This window comes from Phyllobates terribilis, unplaced genomic scaffold (assembly GCF_046119375.1).
Source record: "Phyllobates terribilis strain yellow unplaced genomic scaffold, ASM4611937v1 Scaffold_4__5_contigs__length_816908805, whole genome shotgun sequence".
Taxonomy (NCBI): domain Eukaryota; kingdom Metazoa; phylum Chordata; class Amphibia; order Anura; family Dendrobatidae; genus Phyllobates; species Phyllobates terribilis.
In genome coordinates this window covers 463,477,792-463,502,416 of record NW_027362764.1, presented here as the reverse complement: position 1 = coordinate 463,502,416, position 24,625 = coordinate 463,477,792, and the positions used below count along the sequence as shown (strand labels likewise).

Here is a 24,625-nt window from a genome sequence, read left to right as displayed (position 1 = left end):
GAAATATATAGAATTTAACATTCAACATATAACATAGTGAACATTTGGGTTAGATAATATAAAAAATGCATGAATAAGCAGGAGGTTTCCAGAATATACAGTATAATACAATGGAAAACCTTTAGAGGTCCCAACCACCCTCCCAAATAGAGCTCCCAGGCAATGATTGCAAAATTATGCAAGCCATCCAACCCCTTAATAGTACACATCATGTGTCAGAAACGACAAATAGACAAAAGACTTTTACACGACAAGGGAAAAAAGGGAAGGGAAAAGGGTGGAGTTAAGGTCTCAGCTATTATGTTTTGCCCAAAAATAGTCCCAGGGAGCCCAAATAGTGTAAAAAAGGTTCACTTTAGCATTCAAAATAGCGGTCATGTACTCCATTCTCCTAATGTCAGAGATTCTACTCACAGGGTCCTGATTGGAGGGAGGGCTATTCTGTTTCCAATGGAGTGCTATCAATCACCGTCCGCCATTAGCATGTGCAGAAGAAGCAGAGCAGAGTTCTTGCCCATCCCCTTAGAGGAAATGTTCAGTAAATAAATTAATGGGTCTAATGGAATTTCAGCAAATAGAACCCTTTGTAGAAGAGATTTAACTGAATCCCAGAACCTTGCAAGTATAGGACAAGTCCAAAAGATGTGAAACTGAGAGCCCCCTGAGGAGCCACAACGCGAGTAGACATCCAGAAACTGAGGATTGAACTCATGCAGGAGTTCCGGAGTATGATACCAGAACATCAGGAATTTGTATTGGTTCTCCTTATACAAAGTGCATATGGAGGTTTTAGCTGCCTTATTCTCGATAGCCTGCCAACACCGGGGCGAAATTTCCTTGTTTGATAGGGTCTCCCATTTTACCATATAGGAGTGTTTAGTCGGAGGATCTGCATTTGAGTTTTAAGAATTCTATAAATGTCAGAAATCAATCCCTTGGTTGATGGTCCCCACCTGCTTAGGTTTTCAAAATCTATCAAGCTAGAGACCTTCATAGAACCAAAAAGAGAGAATGCTAAATGCTTAATTTGAAGGAATTGAAAACATTCCCCATTGGTTAGTGAAAATTTAGATTTCATATAATCGAGTGAAAAAATTTCAAATGAATCTATATCTACTACATCCGCATATCTAAACAGATCCACTGTAATCCACAGGTGGACCATCGCAGAGTCCAGACTATTGGGAATTAGTGGTTGATAGATGAAAGAGATCATTGGTGAATTGAAAAGCCCAAACCTCTTATTACTGGTTAGCCAAATTTCTCTTGTGAACTGAATGGGCCCCAGGAGGGGAGTTGTATCTTGACAGGGTGAGCTGTCCATAGAAAGGAGTTCGGGTGAATAGGAGCCAACCTATCTTTAACATCCACCCCTGAGATATTGGGATTGTTGCGAACAGCCACAGCTAATAGTTCAATGCATAATGCGAATAAGAGGGACGATACCATTAGCTATTTTAAAGTTAGGAGATGAGCATAGACATAGTTTGACCGACGCAGAAGGGGATTTGTAATGTGCCCTTAGTGCAGTGAGGAATGATCCAGATATTCCAAATACTCCTACCGTCTCAAACATAAAAGACCAGTTAAGGCGGTCAAAGGCCTCCTGTGCATCAAGGCTTAGGAGAAGTGCCTGTTTTTTGTTTCTATTTGCCACATCTATCAAATCAACGTCTCTCCTGGTGTTGCCCCCCCTGACAGAAAGGGACAAATCCCACCTGATCCTTATGTATTAATTGTGGGAGCCAGTAATTAAGTCTATTGGCCAGAAGGCAAGTGAATATTTTCAGGTCTGAATTAAGGAGGGCAATAGGTCTACAATTAGAGCAGTCTAACTTGTCTCTGCCTGACTTGGGAATGAATACTAAGAGTATAAGAATGAGATAGGGTATCAGGGATAGGTGAACGTTCCATGAAGGAATTAAACATCTTAGACATGCGAGGAGTCAATTTGTCCATATACAGTACAGACCAAAAGTTTGGACACGCCTCATTTAAAGATTTTTTCTGTATTTTCATGATTTTGAAAATTGTACATTCACACTGAAGGCATCAAAACTATGAATTAACACATGTGGAATTATATACTTAACAAAAAAGTGTGAAACAACTGAAAATATGTCTTATATTCTAGGTTCTTCAAAGTAGCCACTTTTTGCTTTGATGACTGCTTTGCACACTCTTGGCATTCTCTTGATGAGCTTCAAGATGTAATCACCGGAAATGGTCTTGCAACAATCTTGAAGGAGTTCCCAGAGATGCTTAGCACTTGTTGGCCCTTTTGCCTTCACTCTGCGGTCCAGCTCACCCCAAACCATCTCGATTGGGTTCAGGTCTGGTGACTGTGGAGGCCAGGTCATGTGGCGTAGCACCCCATCACTCTCCTTCTTGGTCAAATAGCCCTTACACAGCCTGGAGGTGTGTTTGGGGTCATTGTCCTGTTGAAAAATAAATGATGGTCCAACTAAACGCAAACCGGATGGAATAGCATGCTGCTGCAAGATGCTGTGGTAGCCATGCTGGTTCAGTATGCCTTCAATTTTTGAATAAATCCCCAACAGTGTCACCAGCATAGCACCCCCACACCATCACACCTCCTCCTCCATGCTTCACGGTGGGAACCAGGCATGTAGAGTCCATCCGTTCACCTTTTCTGCGTCGCACAAAGACACGGTGGTTGGGACCAAAGATCTCAAATTTGGACTCCTCAGACCAAAGCACAGATTTCCACTGGTCTAATGTCCATTCCTTGTGTTCTTTAGCCCAAACAAGTCTCTTCTGCTTGTTGCCTGTCCTTAGCAGTGGTTTCCTAGCAGCTATTTTACCATGAAGGCTTGCTGCACAAAGTCTCCTCTTAACAGTTGTTGAAGAGATGTGTCTGCTGCTAGAACTCTGTGTGACATTTGAGCTGCTGTTAACCTGCGATTTCTGAGGCTGGTGACTCGGATATACTTATCCTCAGAAGCAGAGGTGACTCTTGGTCTTCCTTTCCTGGGGCGGTCCTCATGTGAGCCAGTTCCTTGTAGCGCTTGATAGTTTTTGCAACTGCACTTGGGGACACTTTCAAAGTTTGCCCAATTTTTCGGACTGACTGACCTTCATTTCTTAAAGTAATGATGGCCACTTGTTTTTCTTTACTTAGCTGCTTTTTTCTTGCCATAATACAAATTCTAACAGTCTTTTCAGTAGGACTATCAGCTGTGTATCCACCTGACTTCTGCACAACACAACTGATGGTCCCAACCCATTTATAAGGCAAGAAATCCCACTTATTAAACCTGACAGGGCACACCTGTGAAGTGAAAACCATTTCCGGTGACTACCTCTTGAAGCTCATCAAGAGAATGCCAAGAGTGTGCAAAGCAGTCATCAAAGCAAAAGGTGGCTACTTTGAGGAACCTAGAATATAAGACATATTTTCAGTTGTTTCACACTTTTTTTGTTAAGCATATAATTGCACATGTGTTAATTCATAGTTTTGATGCCTTCAGTGTGAATGTACAATTTTCAAAGTCATGAAAATACAGAAAAATCTTTAAATGAGAAGGTGTGTCCAAACTTTTGGTCTGTACTGTAGGTTTTAGAATACAGGTAAGTCAGGCCATCTGGTCCCGGAGACTTACCCAGCGCAAGGTCTCTTAAGATTTCCAAAATCTCTTCATCAGTTATTGGTTTATTCAGGGATCTCACTGCCTCTGGAGAAAGGACTGATAATTTAAGTTTAGTCCGATAACTATTCAATAAGTGGGCCCGTCGTTTCTGATTCGTCAGGAGGGTCTCCTGGAGGTTATATAGATTTTTATAAAAGTTATAAAATAGTTCTGATATTTTAGAAGGGTTATACTGAATTCTACCCTTCTCCTCTCTGAGAGCCTGAGGGGTTGAAGTCACAGAGTGATCCTTCAGTTGGCTAGCTAGAAGCGTATGGGCTGTATTACCTTTCTCATAATATTTTTGTTTGAAGTAGAGAGGTAACTTCTCGTCTTTTCGCATAGATAAGTCTTTCATCCTGTCTCTAGTAGCAATCAACTTTCTCAGGGTTCTCTTAGACGGTGGAGCTACCAATTTTTTTCCCTAGCTTTTAAGTTGAGAGGCGAGTCTAGAATGTAAATAGTTAGTATTTTTTTTAATTCTAGTTCCCTCCATAATGAAGTGACCCCTCATCACTGCCTTGTGAGCTTCCCATAAAACACAGGGGGGAGGCACTGACTTTTTTTTGTGAAGTCCCGGATATCCCGTTTAAGCAGAACCTGTCAGCTGATAGATGCTGCCTGATCCTGGACAGGCAGATGCCTGGCATCTTTCATGTATCATTTTTTAAAATGATACATGTGATGATATCAGATTATTAGGTACTGTAGAGAAGTCCCAGAAATGTAAGAGGTTATGATAAGAAAGATAACTTGCAATGCTCCGAAACAATATTAACTTTTACTATTTTAGTCAATTCAAAGGAAGCATACATAAGCTTAAAATTCAAAAATGAAAAAACACAAATTAGCAAAAACTAGAAACTGTATGATTGTACTATAAGCAAGAGGCCAAACATATACCAGTATACACAATGACTAATTGAAAAACTAAAACATGAAAGTGGCTATGTAGAGTGAAAGTGCTTTGATCCGATGTTGAAGTTCTCCCATGATGAATTGATTGGAATTTACTTGTCACCATTGCAAATAATATGGATTTGGTGATGCAGCTTTTCCAGTTTCTGCCCAGGGTGCTACAGTAAGGAGTGATTCTAGACTGATTTCACTTCTCACATTTTGTTAAGTATTTGTTTGCACTGGTTTTAGGTATAGCTTTGTGGTTCTCATAGCTTAGGCACTTCTAAGAAAGAAGCAAACACCTTTATTAGTTTCACCTTCAGGCCGTTCAATATGTTTGTTTACTTGTGAGATCATTGGCTTTCTGGTCTTTCATAAAGGTCACGTTATAGGGTGTAGGCCTGCAGAATATCAAATGTTCACTGCCTTCTAGTGATCTTCTCATATTCTTTACGGCTTATTGGAATGACAAAGTGGGAAATCTTGAGAAAGATTGTAGCCTACTATAGCCCGTCTATTTACATATGGGTACGAACGAGATTTTTTATCAATTTGCACCTGGAAATACACAGAAATGAATGCATTCTTCCTTAATATGTAATACTTTATTGCTCGGATTATATTGGAGAATTCATACAACAGCCATTATTGACAACCAAATAATCGTAGACACTGTGTTATAAAAAATGCACATCATGTTATCCCCTAATGCATGTAAATGTACGTCATAGAATGCGGTCTCAGAAGGTGTCATGCTATACATGTCCATAATGGATTCACAAGGGTACAAAAGCTGAGCCTGTGCAATGAATAGCAGGAGCCTAGTAGGAATTGACAGAGAAACTTCTGATCCTGACCTTTTAACCCATTAAATGCTTTGGTTAGTACCCATTCTTCACTCTTGTAGTGCCGATTAGTTAAAGGGGTTGTCCGATCAATACTGATAAGTCTGCAGTCTCTGTGTGTGACTGCAGACTTATGAATTCCCCCAGCACAGGCACTGTGACTTCATAAAACATGCTTTAACACTGAATAAAAAGTGGTCAAACAATCATGATTGTTCCAATTAAAAAGACCTTAAGAATGTCTGAGGCTAGACAGCAACTTTGGCCCCAACACAGGTCACTCCTCCAGAGATTCCCAAAGCTCTGCTGCTACTACATCACAGAGTAATGCAGGTCAATGGGGTCGCAAAGAGTGGGAACCAGTTGGAATTTTTGGATTTTGCTTGTCACAGCTGTTGTGTCCCAACGCAACCCCATACACCTACATTATGGTAAAATGTAGCAGCAGCATAGAGCGATCTTTGACAGCGCAGGCAAAGTCACCCTGTATCAGTAGACTAAGAATATAAAACATTGTGTGTACTCGAAAACACAACTCATCCTGCAAAAGACAAGCCCTCATGTGCTATGTTCATGGGAAAAAAAAGAATTATGGCTCTTGGAATGCAACAATGAAAAAACAAAGTACAAAAGTAGCTGCATCCTTCATTGTCCCATGCACAATGGTGGAGATTATTCAAGCTACATGCCCCCAATAACTGTTTTTCTTAGTTATATGTTTTAGACACTTTTTACACCTTGCCTAACAATGTGGGAGTAGTTTATCTGAAGAAGAGCCTATCTTAATGAAAAGCAGGCGTTACCTGACATGTAAGAACTATGGCCCTGATTTATCAAAACTATTTTGCCAGAATTCGGGTTTAAAGCCCTTTAAAAAGTTGCTAAATGAATCCGGAGCGTCTGACTTCTATACGCCCCCTCGTCAAGATCGGCGGCTGATCATGTGTCATCTACTGTATATAGAGATACCTTTCATTGCAGTCCTGTCTGTCAGGAAGTATATATGTGTAGTCTAGTATTAGATGGGCTTGTGTAGAAATTGCATGATTTCTGATTTTTTTTTCTTTAATTTAGATGGTGATTATGGTAAATTGAAAAAAATAAATTAAACAAAAACCTTATCACATTACAAAAAAATCTCATCTGTAATTATTGGAGTAATGTGATTTTGCAGATTTTAGAATGTTTTTCTATTTTACATGTAGATATGGATTGTGGTCTTCAGCCAAAAGTCACTGAAATAATAGTGTAGTGTGGTTTGGAGGTAGCAATTCAGTGAGACCTTCAATTGCAGTTATTGTGGGCGGTAGTATTTTCATGCAGAGTCAATGGCATATTGTTCAAATTTGCCAGGTTTAGAAAATTTGTAAAAATTCAACACAAATTGGATTTGCATTGAATTGATTTGCACATCTCTAATGATTAACAAGAGAAAACTTGAAACGAATAGGTAGCGGCTATAAATATGCCACTATTTATATTTATCCCTATTTTTCATTTAAAACATAATTTTAGTAAATTTATGCCACGCTGCCTTTAGTCTTCTTCACAACAATCATGCTCATACAGCTGTTCCTCATATGATCCTACGTTTGCAAAAATGGTAAATAGAGAATGTTAGTGATCACACATTTCAGATTTTGTTCCGAGTGTTGATTGCTCATTTCTAAAATCAATTCCCCCTTTTTTTTTATTAACCATTTCTATGGTCGACAGAATGTTATACTGGCTGTTCTGTTTAATGCATTTTTTTAAGTCCGTCTAAAATATATATAAAGTTAAAGGATCCGAATTCCTTTTAGATACATTCATAACAATCAAACGTGATTAAATATTAGAGTATCCAGATTAACACTTTCAGTCCAACAACAATCCAGTTTTCTGCCACAGATATGCAGTTTGATATGATGTGGATCAGCATGAGGATTTGCCCCATTCTAAGAGGCTAATTCGCTTGATTGTGCATGAAGACATGGCGTGCTCACATTTATTTATTTTTTTCCTGCTGCATAGATGTTCCCTTGTTGGCTATTTACTGTACTATAGCAGGTACCTTTTATGGGACAAAATTTGTGAACATTTACAGAGGGCCTAAATGTTGAAGGAATTGCTGTCAATTTTAAAGTATATTTTGATAAAAAATCCAAATAACCTTTTCATTCTCTTTGAATAAGTTTATTTTGATTTCAATGAAGAAACGCACCTAAAGGGGTCATGGTACTGTTTTTTTTTTTTTTTTTTTAAAAAAAGCTATGCTTCAGCCTATCTTATAGTCCCTACATAATATGGTGATAAAAAACATTGTGCCTCTAATAGTAAATATTGGCCCTACAAACTTGCAATCAGGATCCTACCGAGAGATGATACTGCGCGGGCAGCGGGGGCCATTTTGGTGCAGGCAAATTTCATGTGTGGCACACAAATTACACAGGCAGTATGTAAAATAGTAGGCAGGTCACTGAAAGCACAGTGACCTGTCAGAAGGCAGAAGTATGAATACATAAGCAGAGCACAAGATAAAGCCCCTCCCCAAAGGCCGCCTGAAGCACGAGCATATCATTATGTCAGAAATGAAAATAAATATTACACAAGAACCACAGGACTGTTTTCGTCAACCAAGGTATCATTTTACTCAGTGTAACGGTGCCCACCTGACAGTGTATGTGGTTTACTAAGCGCAGTCCTTCTGACAGGTGCTCTTTAAGATCATTGATGATGTCTTTCCTCTCTGGCATTGCATTAACACACATGACTGAATGCGCCAGGCCAGCAAATTCCCAAACTTCTGCTTTTATAGAGTTGGTCATACTTGCAGATAAACAACCTGGCTACTTTTTAGTTTCTTAATTCCTATGGAAGTTGGAAGGTTGTACCTACTTTTTCTCACTCTGCTTCTGCATTTTGGCCTACATAATGACACAATGTAATTTGTCATGTGATTTTGTTTCTCTGAGGTTGTATTTTCTGAATTTTAACACCTTTTAAGAACCTGATTTTTTTTTTTAATTTTATCTCGATGTGTAAAACTATAGAATTAGTAGAACACAAATTCTCACAAAAATATAGTTAACCTTATCTCCTTCCAATGCTTTAATTTTATCATTCATCTTCTGTTTAACCTAATCTGTATGAGATCAAATGTCATGATAGTATGTGTCATACCTTGTAAATAGGACATCTCTATTGTGTGTATGTCTAGAAAAAAACAAAGTGGATTGTAAACCGCTGAAAACAATAAAACACTATGGTCATTAATGGCTTGGTGCATTGTAATGTTTCACTTTTACAGATTAAAAAAAACTGCACCAAGCTGCTTATTTTCAACATGCAAACAATTTTTGCCATGTTGCAAAGCAATCCTCCAAATCTTACACTGTCACAATTACCAGCCTGTCCAGTTTGGATTGGCTAATGTTCTGTTCACATTAACAAATGTTAGCAATTGCTGTAAATAATTGTCTTGGATGACGGATTCCTTTTCTACTTCAAGTACCGTATTTTTCGGACTATGAGACGCACCAGACCATAAGACACACCTAGGTTTTAGAGGAGGAAAATAGAAAAAAATGTAAGCAAAAAATGTGGTCACGATGCACTGTTAAGGGGGAGCGGGTCTACTGCTGACACTGGTATAGGGGTAATGTCCCCCAATTCTGATAATATCCCCCATCCTGGTAGATATGCCACCCCCTTCCTATTATACTTGGCCCCCATCCCCATCCTTCCTGCTATGCATGGCACCCCTCCATCCTGATATGCATGGCACCCCTCATCCTTATCCTGGTATGCTTGTCACCCCTCATCCCTATCCTGGTATGCATGGCACCCTTCATCCCTATCCTGGTATGCATGGCACCCCTCATCCCTATCCTGGTGTGCATGGCACCCCTCATCCCTATCCTGGTATGCATGGCACCTCTCATCCCTATCCTGGTATGCATGGCACCCCTCATCCCTATCCTGATATGCATGGCACACCACATCCTTATACTGGTATGCATGGCACCCCTCATTGTTATCCTGGTATGCATGGCCCCCTCATCCTTATACTGGTATGCATGGCCCCCTCATCCTTATCCTGGTATGCATGACCCCCTCATCCTTATCCTGATATGCATGACTCCCTCATCCTTATCCTGATATGTATGATACCCCTCATCCTTATCCTGGTATGTATGATACCCCTCATCCTTATCCTGGTATGTATGATCCCCCTTATCCTTATCCTGGTATGTATGATCCCCCTTATCCTTATCCTGGTATGTATGATCCCCCTCATCCTTATCCTGGTATTTATGATCCCCCTCATCCTTATCCTGGTATGTATGGCCCCTCATCCTTATCCTGGTATGTATGGCCCCCTCATCCTTATCCTGGTATTTATGATCCCCCTCATCCTTATCCTGGTATGTATGGCCCCTCATCCTTATCCTGGTATGTATGGCCCCCTCATCCTTACCCTGGTATGTATGGTCCACTCATCCTTATCCTGGTATGTATGCCCCCTCATCCTTATCCTAGTATGCATGGTCCCCCTAATCCCCATCACAATGCACATAAAAAAAATAAACACTCCTACTTTCTTCTCTCTGCTTCAGCGCTGCGTCCTGTCTGCCCACACTGATCTCGCCATGTGAGCCGCGCATGCTGTCACTGCCATGCGCGGCTCACAAGGAGAGATCAGCTGCCGGAAATCACTGCTCTCAAAGCCGGGACTGTATGCGCGGGGAGCAGTGACTTCATGCTCCTTAATAGCCGGCACACAGTGTAGCTGCAGCGCGGCTCCTGCTGCTGCTGGGTGATCGCGTGATGATCCTGTGTGCTCGCTATTAAATGGCATGAATATTCACCCCCTCCCCACGCCCATGGGCTTGGAGAGGGGGTGAATATTCATGCCCTTTAACCCCTTCCCGACCCGTATCACAGCATCTGTGACATGGAAATCGGTGTGTTCTCGACCCATGTCACAGCGTCTGTGACATGGAGGGATCGCGCCACTGCAGCGCCTGCGAGAGGGGTCGCTCAGGTGTCACAGTTGCTACTGCAACTGGATAACCTGTAGTTGACCCCACGGGGGGTGGATTAACCCCCCCGTGCCTAGGACCCCTCCGATTGGCAGTTTCACTTTCACTTTAGTGAAACTGCCAATCGGAATGAATTAAATATTTCACCAATGGAAATAGGTGAAATATTTATGATCTGGGCATGGCCTGATGCATATAGCATCAGCCATTGGCTGGGGGGAGTGTCAGCTCTGTCACGACCCCCCCCTCCCAGATCTGATTGGCTCTAGTGTCCATGTGACGCTAGCCCTCCAATCAGATGTGGAGGGTGTCGTTTTTACAGTGGCTGACCAAGATCCACAGCTTCCTCCCGTCCGTGAAAGCTGTGGAGCTTGGTCACCCACTGATCTGCTGCTGCCGCCGCCACTGATCCGTCGCCGCCGATCCTCCGCCGGTAATATTACCCCCCCTTGTCTGATTCCAGCCCACACTCCCCCGACCCCCTGTCCAACCCCCTCCACCCCCCCTCCTCCACCCCAGTCTAATTTCATACCTGCACTCCGACCTCCGCTCCCTCTCCCACGTCTTCATCCACCGGCTGGTGCTCTCCTTCTGCCTGCCGGTGTATGGTGATCACAGGCAGCAGCAGGCTCACTGTGAATCCCCTGCGCCTGTGATCACCCACCATCCCTCCCAGTGATCTTCCCCCATCCCAGTGATCACCCCCCCCGTCATCCCAGTGATCACCCCCCCCGTCATCCCAGTGACCACCCCCCCGTCCCGTCCCAGTGACCACCCCCCCGTCCCGTCCCAGTGACCACCCCCCGTCCCGTCCCAGTGACCACCCCCCCCTCCCAGTAATCACCCCCCCTCCCAGTGATCACCCCCCCTCCCAGTGATCACCCCCCCTCCCAGTGATCACCCCCCCTCCCAGTGAACAACCCCCCATCCCAGTGATCATCCCCCCATCCCAGTGATCATCCCCCCCCCCCGCAAACCCAGTGATCACCCCCTGCTGCTGCCGGCTCCTGCTCACCTTTCTGCCCCAGTGATCACCCCCTCTGATGCTGCCGGCCTCCTACCCCCCAAATGTGACATGATTCCAATTTGTTAGCGGACACCATGTCGTGTTTGGAGAGCCCCTGTGTGCCTAAACATTGGAGCTCCCCCACAAGTGACCCTATTTTGGAAACTAGACCCCCAAGGCACCTATCTAGATGCATAGTGAGCACTTGGAACCCCCAGGTGCTTCACAAATTGATTCATAAAAATGAAAAAGTATTTTTTTCCACAAAAATTTTCTTTTTTCATTTTTACGGATTAATTTGTGAAGCACCTGGGGGTTCAAAATGCTCACCACCCATCTAAATAAGTTCCCTGGAGGGTCTAGTTTCCAAAATGGGGTCACTTGTGGGGGAGCTCCAATGTTTAGGCACACAGGGGCTCTCCAAACGCAACATGGTGTCCGCTAACAATTTGAGCCCAGGGAACATATCTAGATGGGTGGTGAGCATTTTGAACACCCAGGTGCTTCACAAATGAATCCGTAAAAATGAAAAAAAAATTTTGTGGAAAAAAAAAACTTTTTAATTTTTATGAATCAATTTGTGAAGCACCTGGGGGTTCCAAGTGCTCACTATGCATCTAGTTAGGTTCCTTGGGGGGTCTAGTTTCCAAAATGGGGTCACTTGTGGGTGAGCTCCAATGTTTAGGCACACAGGGGCTCTCCAAACACGACATGGTGTCCACTAACAAATTGGAACCATGTTGCGTTTGGAGAGCCCCTGTGTGCCTAAACATTGGAGCTCCCCCACAAGTGACCCCATTTTGGAAACTAGACCCCCCAGGGAACTTATCTAGATGGTGGTGAGCATTTTGAACCCCCAGGTGCTTCACAAATTGATTCGTAAAAAAAAAAAAAAAAATTTCCACAAAAATTTTCTTTATTCATATTTACGGATTAATTTGTGAAGCACTTGGGGGGGTTCAAAATGCTCACCACCCACACGACATGGTGTCCGCTAACAAATTGAATGGAAAATCGGCTCAAATTGTTAGCGGACACCATGTTGCGTTTGGAGAGCCCCTGTGTGCCTAAACATTGGAGCACCCCCACAAGTGACCCCATATTGGAAACTAGACCCCCCAGGGAACTTACCTAGGTGCATAGTCAGCACTTTAAACCCCCAGGTGCTTCACAAATTGATCTGTGAAAATGAAAAAGTACTTTTTTTTCACAAAAATTTGACTTTTGAGCTAATTTTCCATTCAAAAAGTGAAATGGCGCTCCTTCCCTTCTGAGCCCTGCCGTGCACCCAAACAGTGGTTTATGACCACATATGAGGTATCGGTGTACTCAGGAGAAATTGCCCAACAAATTTTAGGATGCATTTTTTCCTGTTACCCATGTGAAAATTAAAAAATTTAGGCTAAAAGAAAATTTTTGTTAGAAAAATTAAAATGTTAATTTTTTTCTTCCATGTTACTTTAGTTCCTGTGATGCACCTGAAGGATTAATAATCTTCTTGAATGTAGTTTTGAGTAGCTTGAGGGGGTGCAGTTTTTGGAATGGTGTCACTTTTGGGTGTTTTCTGTCATGTACACCCCTCAAAAGGACTTCAAATGTGATGTGGTCACTAAAAAAAATGGTTTTGTAAATTTTGCTGGAAAAAAGATAAATTGCTGATGCGCTTTGAACCCTTCAAGCTTCCTACCCCAAAATTTTTTTTCTTCCAAAATTGTGCTGATGTAAAGTAGAGATGTGGGAAATGTTATTTATAAACTATTTTGTGTCACATCACTCTCTGGTTTAGCAGAATAAAAATTCAAAATTTGAAAATTTCAAAATTTTTGCCCGATTTTTGATTTTTTCACAAATAAACGCAAATATTATCGACCTAAATTTAATACTAACATGAAGCACAATATGTCACAAAGAAACAGTCTCAGAATCGCTAGGATCCGTTGAAGTGTTCCAGAGTTTTTACTTCGTAAAGGGACACTGGTCAGAATTGACAAAAATGCCAAGGTCTTTAGGGTCAAAATAGGCTGGGTCCTGAAGGGGTTAATAGCGGGCACACGCGATCGCCCGGCAGTAGCAGGAGCTGTGCTGCGGATACACTGTGTGCCGCTATTAAGGAGCATGAATATTCATATATATATATACACACCCCCACCCCCTAACATTCGGACTATAAGATGCACCCGCCATTTTCCTCCAAAACTTTGGAGGAAAAAAGTGTGTCTTATAGTCCGAAAAAAACGGCAACTTGTCAGCCATTGATTCTTTTTTTGTTAGAAAATTGAATGAAAAAAAAAAGTATCCTTAATGGAAATTTTGTCCAGGTTGTGAATTATTGCTGTGCAGGTAGTGAAGTGTTTTTGTTCACTGTTATGGAGTTTACAATAGGGAAAATTTCAAGGGAAGCCAATTATAGGAGGTTTCCTTTAATAATCATGATTAATCATCAGAATAGTAGGTGATAAACATTAGGTAACAGGGGTCTCCATCTCACTAATAAGGGCATATGGAGTCACGTCGTTCGTCCATTGTAGTGTGGAAGTGTTGCAGACAATTTTCCTGTATATACATTCACATTGTTACAATGTTCAGCATGCGCTCCAGCTGCTTTATACAACTCTATGGGAGTTGTAGAAATTACCCAGTGCGCTCTATATGGTTTATTACTTCAGAGGCGTAACTAAGGGTACAGTTCAGGGGAGCGAAACAAATATGAGCAGGTCACCTACTCTGGTAACATGTTTATAACTTCAGAGGTGCATCCTAGTCTTAGTTGGGTAATTGGGCACCTCAGCAGATGACAATGTTTTTATCGAATAAAAATGAGCCACGATACAAACACCAAGAGCAATATTGCCATTATAAATTGACCTTATAGTGGTTGATAAAAGTGCTTCAAACTTTAGAGATTACTGTACAGTCAAGTATAATGACTTATATGTGACATCCTTTCTGATGGGAGTCACTTTTCACATCTTTTCCAAATGGTTTAGATCACCATGTTGATTTCTTGCAGCCACCACTTGCCTGCCGAGTTTGCAACACAGAGACACTAGACTTCTCCTATTTCCAACACCACCCATCTATTCCCAACTCACAATTTTCCCATCCTGCTGCTATTCCCAATTCTACACCTGTTGCTGTTCCATCTCACTCCATAACTGTAAGTCCAGTGTGGCACGATGCCCTCAAATTCTGGGCTTCAAAATCATTGATATTATTACTATAATTACTCCAAAAATTGTGTTATAGAGACATGTCCCTGAAAACGATGATGGCAGATAATAATGCTTATATTGTCCCCCAGATGTTATAAAGTAAAATCCCCATGTGTGCCCCTTTTAATGGTTGTAATTCCATTTATACCTCTTGCAAAATAATAATGCTTCTGTCATGTGTCTGGATTCGAGCCATTGATCCTGTGTTCTGTGGTCTGCGTCTCTTGCCGCTGAGCCACATCAGATACTCCTTTTCTTTGGGTGTTTTAGTTCTATCTTTTTTTCCTGTTGGTTTTGGGTAACAAGTGGTTTTCATTTACTCAGTTTGTCTGCCCTATCACCTTTCGGGTGCAGCTTTATATTCCTTCGCCTGCTGGTGTTTCCTGCTAGTTATAGTCCTTGTTGGATTCATTCACACTACTATAGCTTAAGTTGGTTGCATTTGTTATGTGTGTGATTCCTTTATTCCTTACGTGCTACTTTAGTGATACTAGGAGCTGCTAAGGACATTCAGGGTGAGCCGCCATCGAGTGGGGGCGCCATTGCGTTATCCCGAGGTGCCAACCTCCACGGTCAGGCAGGGACAGATCAAGGTCAGAGAAGTCATAACAGCTTCAAGTTCCCCTTACAAAGTAAAATCTTCAGATTGCACTTATAAAGTAATAATGTCCTAAGTGCCCCAGTATAAAGTATCAGTGTCCTTAGTGTCCCCTCATAAAATAATAATGCCCTGAGTACCTCTTATACAGCAGTAGATTTCTATTAAGAGCTTATTAAATAAGTAATATTGTCCCCTGAAAAGTAATAATGCCTTCTTAACTATTAGTAATGTTCTGAGTGCCCCCCAAAATAATGATGTCCCTTGAGTACCCAGCTAATAGTAGTCGCCTCACCCCAAAAAAATAAAATAAATTACCGTAACTTCTCAAATTCTCCACAAATGTAATAATGTTCTTAATTCCATTTTAAAGTTACAAATTCCCAAGTGCTTTTAAAAAGTGATAGTGCCATTAGTGGCTGCAAAATAAAATACTCCTCTGACTCCAAATCATGACGAGTCCACCAGGCTAGTTATCTCTCAGATGTGACAGGAAACCGCATGAGCACCACGGTGGGGCCTCTCACCCCGGACTTCCCACCGGCTATACTACTGCTTAATACAGGGCATATTTTAGTCAGGTGTAATATATACAAAGCTCGTATTCTAACTTTATGTTCACAAAACCTAGTGACAATAAACTTGTGACCAGATTCCTGCATTAGATGTCCAGTTTTTATCTTTCTGATGTGATGGATCTCTCACACTGTTCTTCATGACGTTTTCCATCATCTTCACTGCTGAATTGAACGTCCTTTTTCTTGGTTCTTCTAACTGACACATGTCCGTTTCATGGTTTACTGAGAGCAGAATTCATATGCCTTTATTAAAAGTGACTAGAATGACACATCACATTGATTTTCTCTTGTTTCCTCCACAGCTTAACTGTATTGACTTCTCCTGCAGCGCTGATATAACTCAGTTTCGACAACTGAATCTGGATGACACTCGGAGAGCTTTCTTTTTGGTATCCTTTCTGTGTGTGGAATAATGTCTATAATGGAAAATATATACAGTATTTTTATAGTGAAATTGATGTTTAACTAGTATATCTTAATATACAGTACAGACCAAAAGTTTGGATACACCTTCTCATTTAAAGATTTTTCTGTATTTTCATGACTATGAAAATTGTACATTCACACTGAAGGCATCAAAACTATGAATTAACACATGTGGAATTATATACTTAACAAAAAAGTGTGAAACAACTGAAAATGTGTCTTATATTCTAGGTTCTTCAAAGTAGCCACCTTTTGCTTTGATGACTGCTTTGCACACTCTTGATGAGCTTCAAGAGGTAGTCACCGGAAATGGTCTTCCAACAATCTTGAAGGAGTTCCCAGAGATGCTTAGCACTTGGCCCTTTTGCCTTCACTCTGCGGTCCAGCTCACCCCAAACCATCTTGATTGGGTTCAGGCCTGGTGACTGTGGAGGCCAGGTCATCTGGCGTAGCACCCCATCACTCTACTTCTTGGTCAAATAGCCCTTACACAGCCTGGAGGTGTGTTTGGGGTCATTGTCCTGTTGAAAAATAAATGATGGTCCAACTAAACGCAAACCGGATGGAATAGCATGCCGCTGCAAGATGCTGTGGTAGCCATGCTGGTTCAGTATGCCTCAAAGCAAAGCACCCCCCACCCCATCACACCTCCTCCTCCATTCTTCACGGTGGGAACCAGGCATGTAGAGTCCATCCGTTCACCTTTTCTGCGTCGCACAAAGACACGGTGGTTGGAGCCAAAGATCTCAAATTTGGACTCATCAGACCAAAGCACAGATTTCCACTGGTCTAATGTCCATTCCTTGTGTTCTTTAGCCCAAACAAGTATCTTCTGCTTGTTGCCTGTCCTTAGCAGTGGTTTCCTAGCAGCTATTTTACCATGAAGGCCTGCTGCACAAAGTCTCCTCTTAACAGTTGTTGTAGAGATGTGTCTGCTGCTAGAACTCTGTGTGGCATTGACCTGGTCTCTAATCTGAGCTGCTGTTAACCTACGATTTCTGAGGCTGGTGACTCGGACAAACTTATCCTCAGAAGCAGAGGTGACTCTTGGTCTTCCTTTCCTGGGGCGGTCCTCATGTGAGCCAGTTTCTTTGTAGCGCTTGATGGTTTTTGCAACTGCACTTGGGGACACTTTCAAAGTTTGACCAATTTTTCAGACTGACTGACCTTCATTTCATAAAGTAATGATGGCACTCGTTTTTCTATACTTAGCTGCTTTTTTCTTGCCATAATACAAATTCTAACAGTCTATTCAGTAGGACTATCAGCTGTGCATCCACCTGACTTCTGCACAACACAACTGATGGTCCCAACCCCATTTATAAGGCAAGAAATCCCACTTATTAAACCTGACAGGGCACACCTGTGAAGTGAAAACCATTTCCGGTGACTACCTCTTGAAGCTCATCAAGCGAATGCCAAGAGTGTGCAAAGCAGTCATCAAATCAAAAGGTGGCTACTTTGAAGAACCTAGAATATAAGACATATTTTCAGTTGTTTCACACTTTTTTGTTAAGTATATAATTCCACATTTGTTAATTCATAGTTTTGATGCCTTCAGTGTGAATGTACAATTTTCATAGTCATGAAAATACAGAAAAATCTTTAAATGAGAAGGTGTGTCCAAACTTTTGGTCTGTACTGTATGTTGTGGGTTTTTTCATGCTTTTGCCACATTCTTTTATTATTATTAGACTGCTTATTTATAATTACAAAATCAGCTTGGAAACATCAATGGCGAGTAAGTGCCCAGTTTTTTGGTAACCTCAATAGTTATATGATTTATCAGTCGTGTACTAATCACATTATTTACACATAGAACTAATAGGGCATTTGAACAAGCACAGAGGTCCAGACAGTAGACTAGGAGACCAGAGACCCGTGATTAGCAAACCTGCTGTGAAAGCTGGTTATTTTATAACTATCTCTTCAGAAAATGAAAGGGAGAGGAGGGAGGTGATCATCTAAGTGTTATATTGAAATCAGTGTGCTGGAGAGAGCTGACTGGTATGTTAGGAGTTAACCCCTCTCCAGGAATGTAACTACTGAGCACTCTCAGCCAGTCACTAGAGGACAGACTCCATGGAAACCAGCTGTACACTATAAAAGATAAAATCTCTTATTGCAGGAGAATGACAGCAGATAGAAAAAAAATGTCAATTGCAAAAGATGGAAAAAAAATGTCAATTGCAAACTTGCTCATTTTCATGTTCTCAAACTAATTAAAGCAACGCAAAAATTTGAGAACACCCATTTAAATATTAAGAGAACCTCCAGATACAGACATCATTCCAAGTCACTGACCAAGTCCACATTATTGCAGCGTCCTTTTTTCTCCATGCTACTTATAACTTACTTTTTAGAAAAGAATATTCTGCTCATGGGCATCACCATGTGTGCAGACACCAGCTCTGGTGACCGGCTCATCTTAAGGATGTTTAACCAAATCATATCTGTATCAAAGTCTATGGTTATGTGGCTAATACTTAATTGAGATCAGGGTGCAAGACTGCGAAAGTCCAAAGCCTAGGAGAATCCTAGCCCTATGCAGCAGCATGCATTTCACAGGCACTGTGCAAACGTTAGCCCAATGCAGAGAGGGGCAGAAATTTGGCACTAACCTTCGTTGTCTACAAGAAGCTGTGCTATGCAGACTTGCAATTATCTTCAATTTCTTTATTGCTGTCATACAACTTCCCTGGTATATTCTGCTTTATATTTTATTACTTATACGCCTTGGGACTGCACTGACACAAGTCATCTTGATTACAAGTGAGAATTTCTATGGGAAAGTATATTTGCTAAACCATAACAACCAATAGAATTATTGCTTTCCAATGAATATAGAAAATTCTAGATTAGTTGTAATAAGACCACCAATAACTCCCCCCATCATGACTGTGTAAATATAATTAACATTTTTTCCAATGCAGTTACAAGTCATAGTGTTCAAGCTTTTGTTTTCACATTGTGTTATTTTAGCCATTCAATAATTATTCTTTTATTTGTGGGGTTTTCTTAGAAGTGATCTTTTAATTAAAATACACATATTGTATTTCCCCATTAAAGACACAGCACGCACATAATCTCTTTGGTTTGTAACTTTCCGTCTATAAATGATGTTCTTGTAACGATTTCTATAAAACATGTTCCATCTCCCACTACACTGCGGTGGAGGTGAGGGAAGTGATGGCCGGTAAATAATTACCTCTATTTGGCCACTTATCAGTGTCAGGGGGATAATACAATATAGCTGTCTTAGTCATAGCACAGGCTACTTTTGGGCTGCGTCAGCTGCCTCTGCTTAATACAAATTTTCCTTAATGTTCTGTTAGATGTTCTTTATAGTCACAGCTTTTTTTGGGACTGGAAATATAGCGTCAGTTAACAGGTATTGTAAAAAAAAAATAAGATAAAACAAAATGTGAACAGGAATGAAACTCTTAGTTTAGAATCCATTATTGGTCTAATGTAGTGTCAAATACCAGCAGTATGAGATAAAAGAGAGGAGCCTATTGATTCTTTACCAGAGCTGCAGGCGTTATTGCAACCTTTTTATCTTGTTATTATACAGTATAATTACTGGACTATCAGAAATACTTAGTGCAAATCTTTCCATGCTTTCTGTTTATAACCAAGTAACAGGTTTCTGTTCCTCCACAAGAATATTGATGTTCTGTAGGAACTTTCCTGTGAATTAGAATTGCGGTATATGTACTCGGGGGACGAGGTGAATCATTTTTGCACTGTTTAGGCTCTGTTCTGCATTGGGAATTTTTTTTTTCATATCATTCAACAGATCCAACAGAATGCAGTGGCTTCCATTATCGCATAAATGTAAACCTAGCCTTAGATAACGGTTAAAATTGTTAATGGAGTCTCTGTACAGAAATGAAATTTAGTAATGAAAAATGAACATATTTAATTAAATAATGAACATTGCAATGTACATCCAGAGGGGTTCTCTGTGAATGTGATTAAAATGGTCACTGTCACACATTTCAAGCTGTAACCCATCACAATCACGTGTCAGGACAGGTTGTACTTGTAACCTGAAGAAACACTGCTCAACAAATGTGTGTCGATGTCAGAGGAACAGCATCGTGAGTGAACATACCTAGAGGAGGAGTTTTTGTCATCTTGCTCTATAAAACCTCTAGCTTACTTCTGCTACATTGATGCTAATAATGCTAATAATCTGGACAGGCTCAACAGATGATCTGCTGACCTTCCACGATTTAGGACGTATGCCCCGACGGGGACACAGATCGCAATGTGAAAACACCCTAAGGAAAATTAGTGCTGATCTGCAACCCATATTCCACAGAGACCACAAACTGAAAGAAATATTCCCAGAACTACCACTTCTCTCCTACAAACAGCCCCCTAACTTAAGGAATCTCCTTGTCAGAAGTGTTCTCTCATCACCATCAGTGACGGGCACATTCCCATGTAAAAACAAAAAAATGCAAAACTGGTACCCACTTATTACCATCAAATAGAGTCTGCATACCTAACACATATCAGGACTACAAAATCATGGATGTCTTTTCATGTACATCCTCCAATGTGATGAACATGATACAATGTACAAGGTGCCCAGAAGGAGTTTATATTGGAGAAACTATGCAAAAACTGCAAACGAGAATGAATTTACACAGACACACAATTAAGAATGAACTGGACACGCCTGTGGGAAAACATTTCTCTGGCCCGGGACACTGTTTGTCAGATCTAAAAGTTTTAATACTTTAAGGTCATTTCAAGGGCGACAGAGAGAGAAAATTTTGGGACTTCAAATTGATTAGAATGTTCAATTCCTTAACAACAGGACTCAATCTAACACCTGGATTTATGACTCACTGCATGGATTCTATTCACACCTCCACAAGGTCTCCAGATGATTAAACATTCCCACAGAGTTGCCATTTGCAACTAAAAACCCTTAAATTTGATCTCTTTGACTTATCATTAGGAGGCATCACCCCTTACACCTCATGAACAAATGTCTTGCTGTAACATCACTTAAATGTTGTGCCTTTTGTATTATCAATTCATTTTGTAATATTGCTTGAAGAAGGAGCCTCTGAGCTCTGAAAGCTTGCATATATATATATATATATATATATATATATATATATATATATATATATATATATATATATATATATATATATATATATTTGTTTCTGGTTAGCCAATAAATGTATCACTCCGAGAATACTTGTGTCATTTTTGGGCATAAAAGTATTTACACTGATCTCACTAAGCCAGAGTAGGAGAAAAAAAAAACTTCTCAGCTGACTGATCACAATGGGCTTTTGTTTCCATCCAGCCTATTGTGTTCAGTCAGCCGAGGAGAAGGTTTTTTTTTTGTTCTCCTACTTTTTGGCTGAGTGAGCAGATCAGTTATGTTTGTTTGCGATGCTGCTCCTCTAACAATTGAGACATGTTTTCAGAGGTGTTTCTTCAGATCACAATCCATTCTGACATGTGACTAAGATGGGTTGCAGCTTGAAATATGTGACTGCTGCCATTTTTATCACATTCTTGGAGAACCTCTTTGAGAGAGCATTTCAAAGCAAAAATGTGTTCATAGCGAAGAATTGGTTTTCTTCTTTTTTCAAATTGTTTAAAAATTTGAAATTGTTTGCAGAATTATGTTACATGCAGTACATTTCAGTTTATTCACACAATAGTATTCCAAAGCACTATAACCTGTCAGTGCTATACTATAACCTATTATGCCACGCCTCTGGTATGGCTTAATAGGCAGATACTGATGGCAGACCTAAGGGCCATTCGCCTGAGGGCCATTGTTAAGCCCCAGGCTTGTTATGGTTAATCACTGACACTCTGTGATCATGTCGATGGGGGCAACGGATTGACAGTGATCCTCCTTCATCTGTGAAACATCTTGGGCACTACAGTTCCTTTTGATCGCTGCATTTAAAGAGGACCTGTGACCATGTCAAAAGTGGCCACTTTTTGCAAATACTATATACCAGCTGCTCCCCTGAGTATTATTATTATTATTATCTTTTTTTTCAATATGGTTCCAGAGATACCGGCCTTTTTATTTAGTGCTTATTTTAATAGTCTTTACCTAGGGGGCGTGACTCACAGGGTAATAATGCAGAGCAGTCTAAACACACGCTAACAGAGAATCTGTGAGCAATGCCCCCTTGGTAAAAATAAAAAAAATTGTACCATAGCTCTGGCTGATTAAAACAAAAAGAGGCAGAATGCTCATGTGAATAGTGGGAACAAAATAAGTCCAATGTTCAAAAACTGTCCACTTTCTTCTTGGTGACAGGTCCAATGGGTTATACTATTACTAGAGGTAACTCTGGTACTGTTCAATTGCAGCAAGAGTCTGGCTGTGCAGTACAGCCGGTCTCCAGCTAGAATTCTATAATTTTGTAAATAAAGTGGGCAGTACTCCCCAGATTATCATGATGGCATATCTGTCATGGTGTGGGAACTGGCACCGGTTCATGACTGATATATGCATCATGACATGGTAACGTGTTAAAGGGGTTGTACCTCAATTACCACCCACCACCTATTCACAGAATAAGGGATAAATGTCTGATGCTTAGGGACCAACTTTTGGGACCCCCAACCATCATCAGAATGAAGGTGCTTTGCCCTTAGTGTGAATGGAGCGCTTTGGCGCTGCTGCTCCATTCATTTTCTGCAGGACATGACATCTTTTCTTCAAGTGTAATATACACAGAAACCTGCAGGGAGCGCTGGGGCAATGGGAATTCAACAGGTAACTAATTCTCATCTTTTTATTTTATGGCATTTACCATCTTGGTCCAGTAATTGTTGACCTTGAACAATCACTTTAAGCGGGTCTTTCTGAAGCATAGTTTAGTCATTACTTTTTTTATTTTCTTCTACATTAAGTTTTTAGGTAAGTGCAATACCCATATATTGTGCTGAAGGTAAATTTAGAGTTTATTTATAGCAATTTTATAATTATTATTTATAAGTATTTGTTCCATGGTTGTCACTATTCTACCTGTTTTTTTAATTCTTTCTCAGTTTTGACCCGGCTTCTGTATATTGCTTCCTTACTGTGTTTAACCCTTTTGTGATGGGCGCCTTGATGATGTGGAAGGTAGGAGGGTGACTTTCTTTGATTGTGTAATTATACACTGCCCAAAAAAATAAAGGGAACACTCAAATAACACATCCTAGATCTGAATGAATGAAATATTCTCATTGAATACTTTGTTCTGTACAAAATTGAATGTGCTGACAACAAAATCACACAAAAATCATCAATGGAAATCAAATTTATTAACCAATGAAGGCCTGGATTTGGAGTCACCCCCAAAATTAAAGTGGAAAAACACACTACAGGCTGATCCAACTTTGATGTAATGTCCTTAAAACAAGTCAAAATGAGGCTCAGTATTGTGTGTGGACTCCACGTGCCTGTATGACCTCCCTACAATGCCTGGGCATGCTCCTGATGAGGATGCAGATGGTCCTCCTGTGGGATCTCCTCCCAGACCTGGACTAAAGCATCCGCCAACTCCTGAAAAGTCTGTGGTGCAACGTGACGTTGGTGGATGGACCTAGACATGATGTCCCAGATGTGCTAAGTCGGATTCAGGTCTGGGGAATGGGCAGGCCAGTCCATAGCTTCAATGCCTTCATCTTGCAGGAACTGCTGACACACTCCAGCCACATGAGGTCTGGCATTGTCCTGCATTAGGAGGAACCCAGGGCCAACCGCACCAGCATATGGTCTCACAAGGGGTCTGAGGATCTCATCTCGGTACCTAATGGCAGTCAGGCTACCTCTGGCGAGCACATGGAGGGCTGTGCGGCCCTCCAAAGAAATGCCACCCCGCACCATTACTGACCCACTGCCAAACCGGTCATGCTGAAGGATGTTTCAGGCAGCAGATCGCTCTCCATGGCGTCTCCAGACTCTGTCACGTCTGTCACATGTGCTCAGTGTGAACCTGCTTTCATCTGTGAAGAGCACAGGGTGCCAGTGGCGACTTTGCCAGTCCTGGTGTTCTGTGTCAAACGCAAAGGGTCCTGCACGGTGTTGGGCTGTGAGCACAACCCCCGTCTGTGGACTTCTGACCCTCATACCACCCTCATGGAGTCGGTTTCTAACCGTTTGTGCAGACACATGCACATTTGTGGCCTGCTGGAGGTCATTTTGCAGGGCTCTAGCAGTGCACCTCCTGTTCCTCCTTGCACAAATGCGGAGGTAGCTGTCCTGCTGCTGGGTTGTTGCCCTCCTACGGCCCCTTCCACGTCTCCTGTTGTACTGGCCTGTCTCCTGGTAGCGCCTCCAGCCTCTGGACACTACGCTGACACACAGCAAACCTTTTTGACACAGCTCACATTGATG

The 24,625-nt window shown here is 41.3% G+C and overlaps 1 protein-coding gene across 1 annotated transcript in view; it reads left to right on the top strand.

The window, feature by feature from the left end:
- Positions 1-24,625, top strand: part of PIGN (phosphatidylinositol glycan anchor biosynthesis class N) — a 363,689-nt gene that overhangs the window by 259,072 nt on the left and 79,992 nt on the right. Inside the window, exons 23-25 of the mRNA XM_073678652.1 lie at positions 16,116-16,202; positions 19,575-19,630; positions 23,293-23,368. Coding sequence (XP_073534753.1) covers positions 16,116-16,202; positions 19,575-19,630; positions 23,293-23,368 — 219 coding nt within the window. The remainder of the gene's footprint in view (positions 1-16,115; positions 16,203-19,574; positions 19,631-23,292; positions 23,369-24,625) is intronic.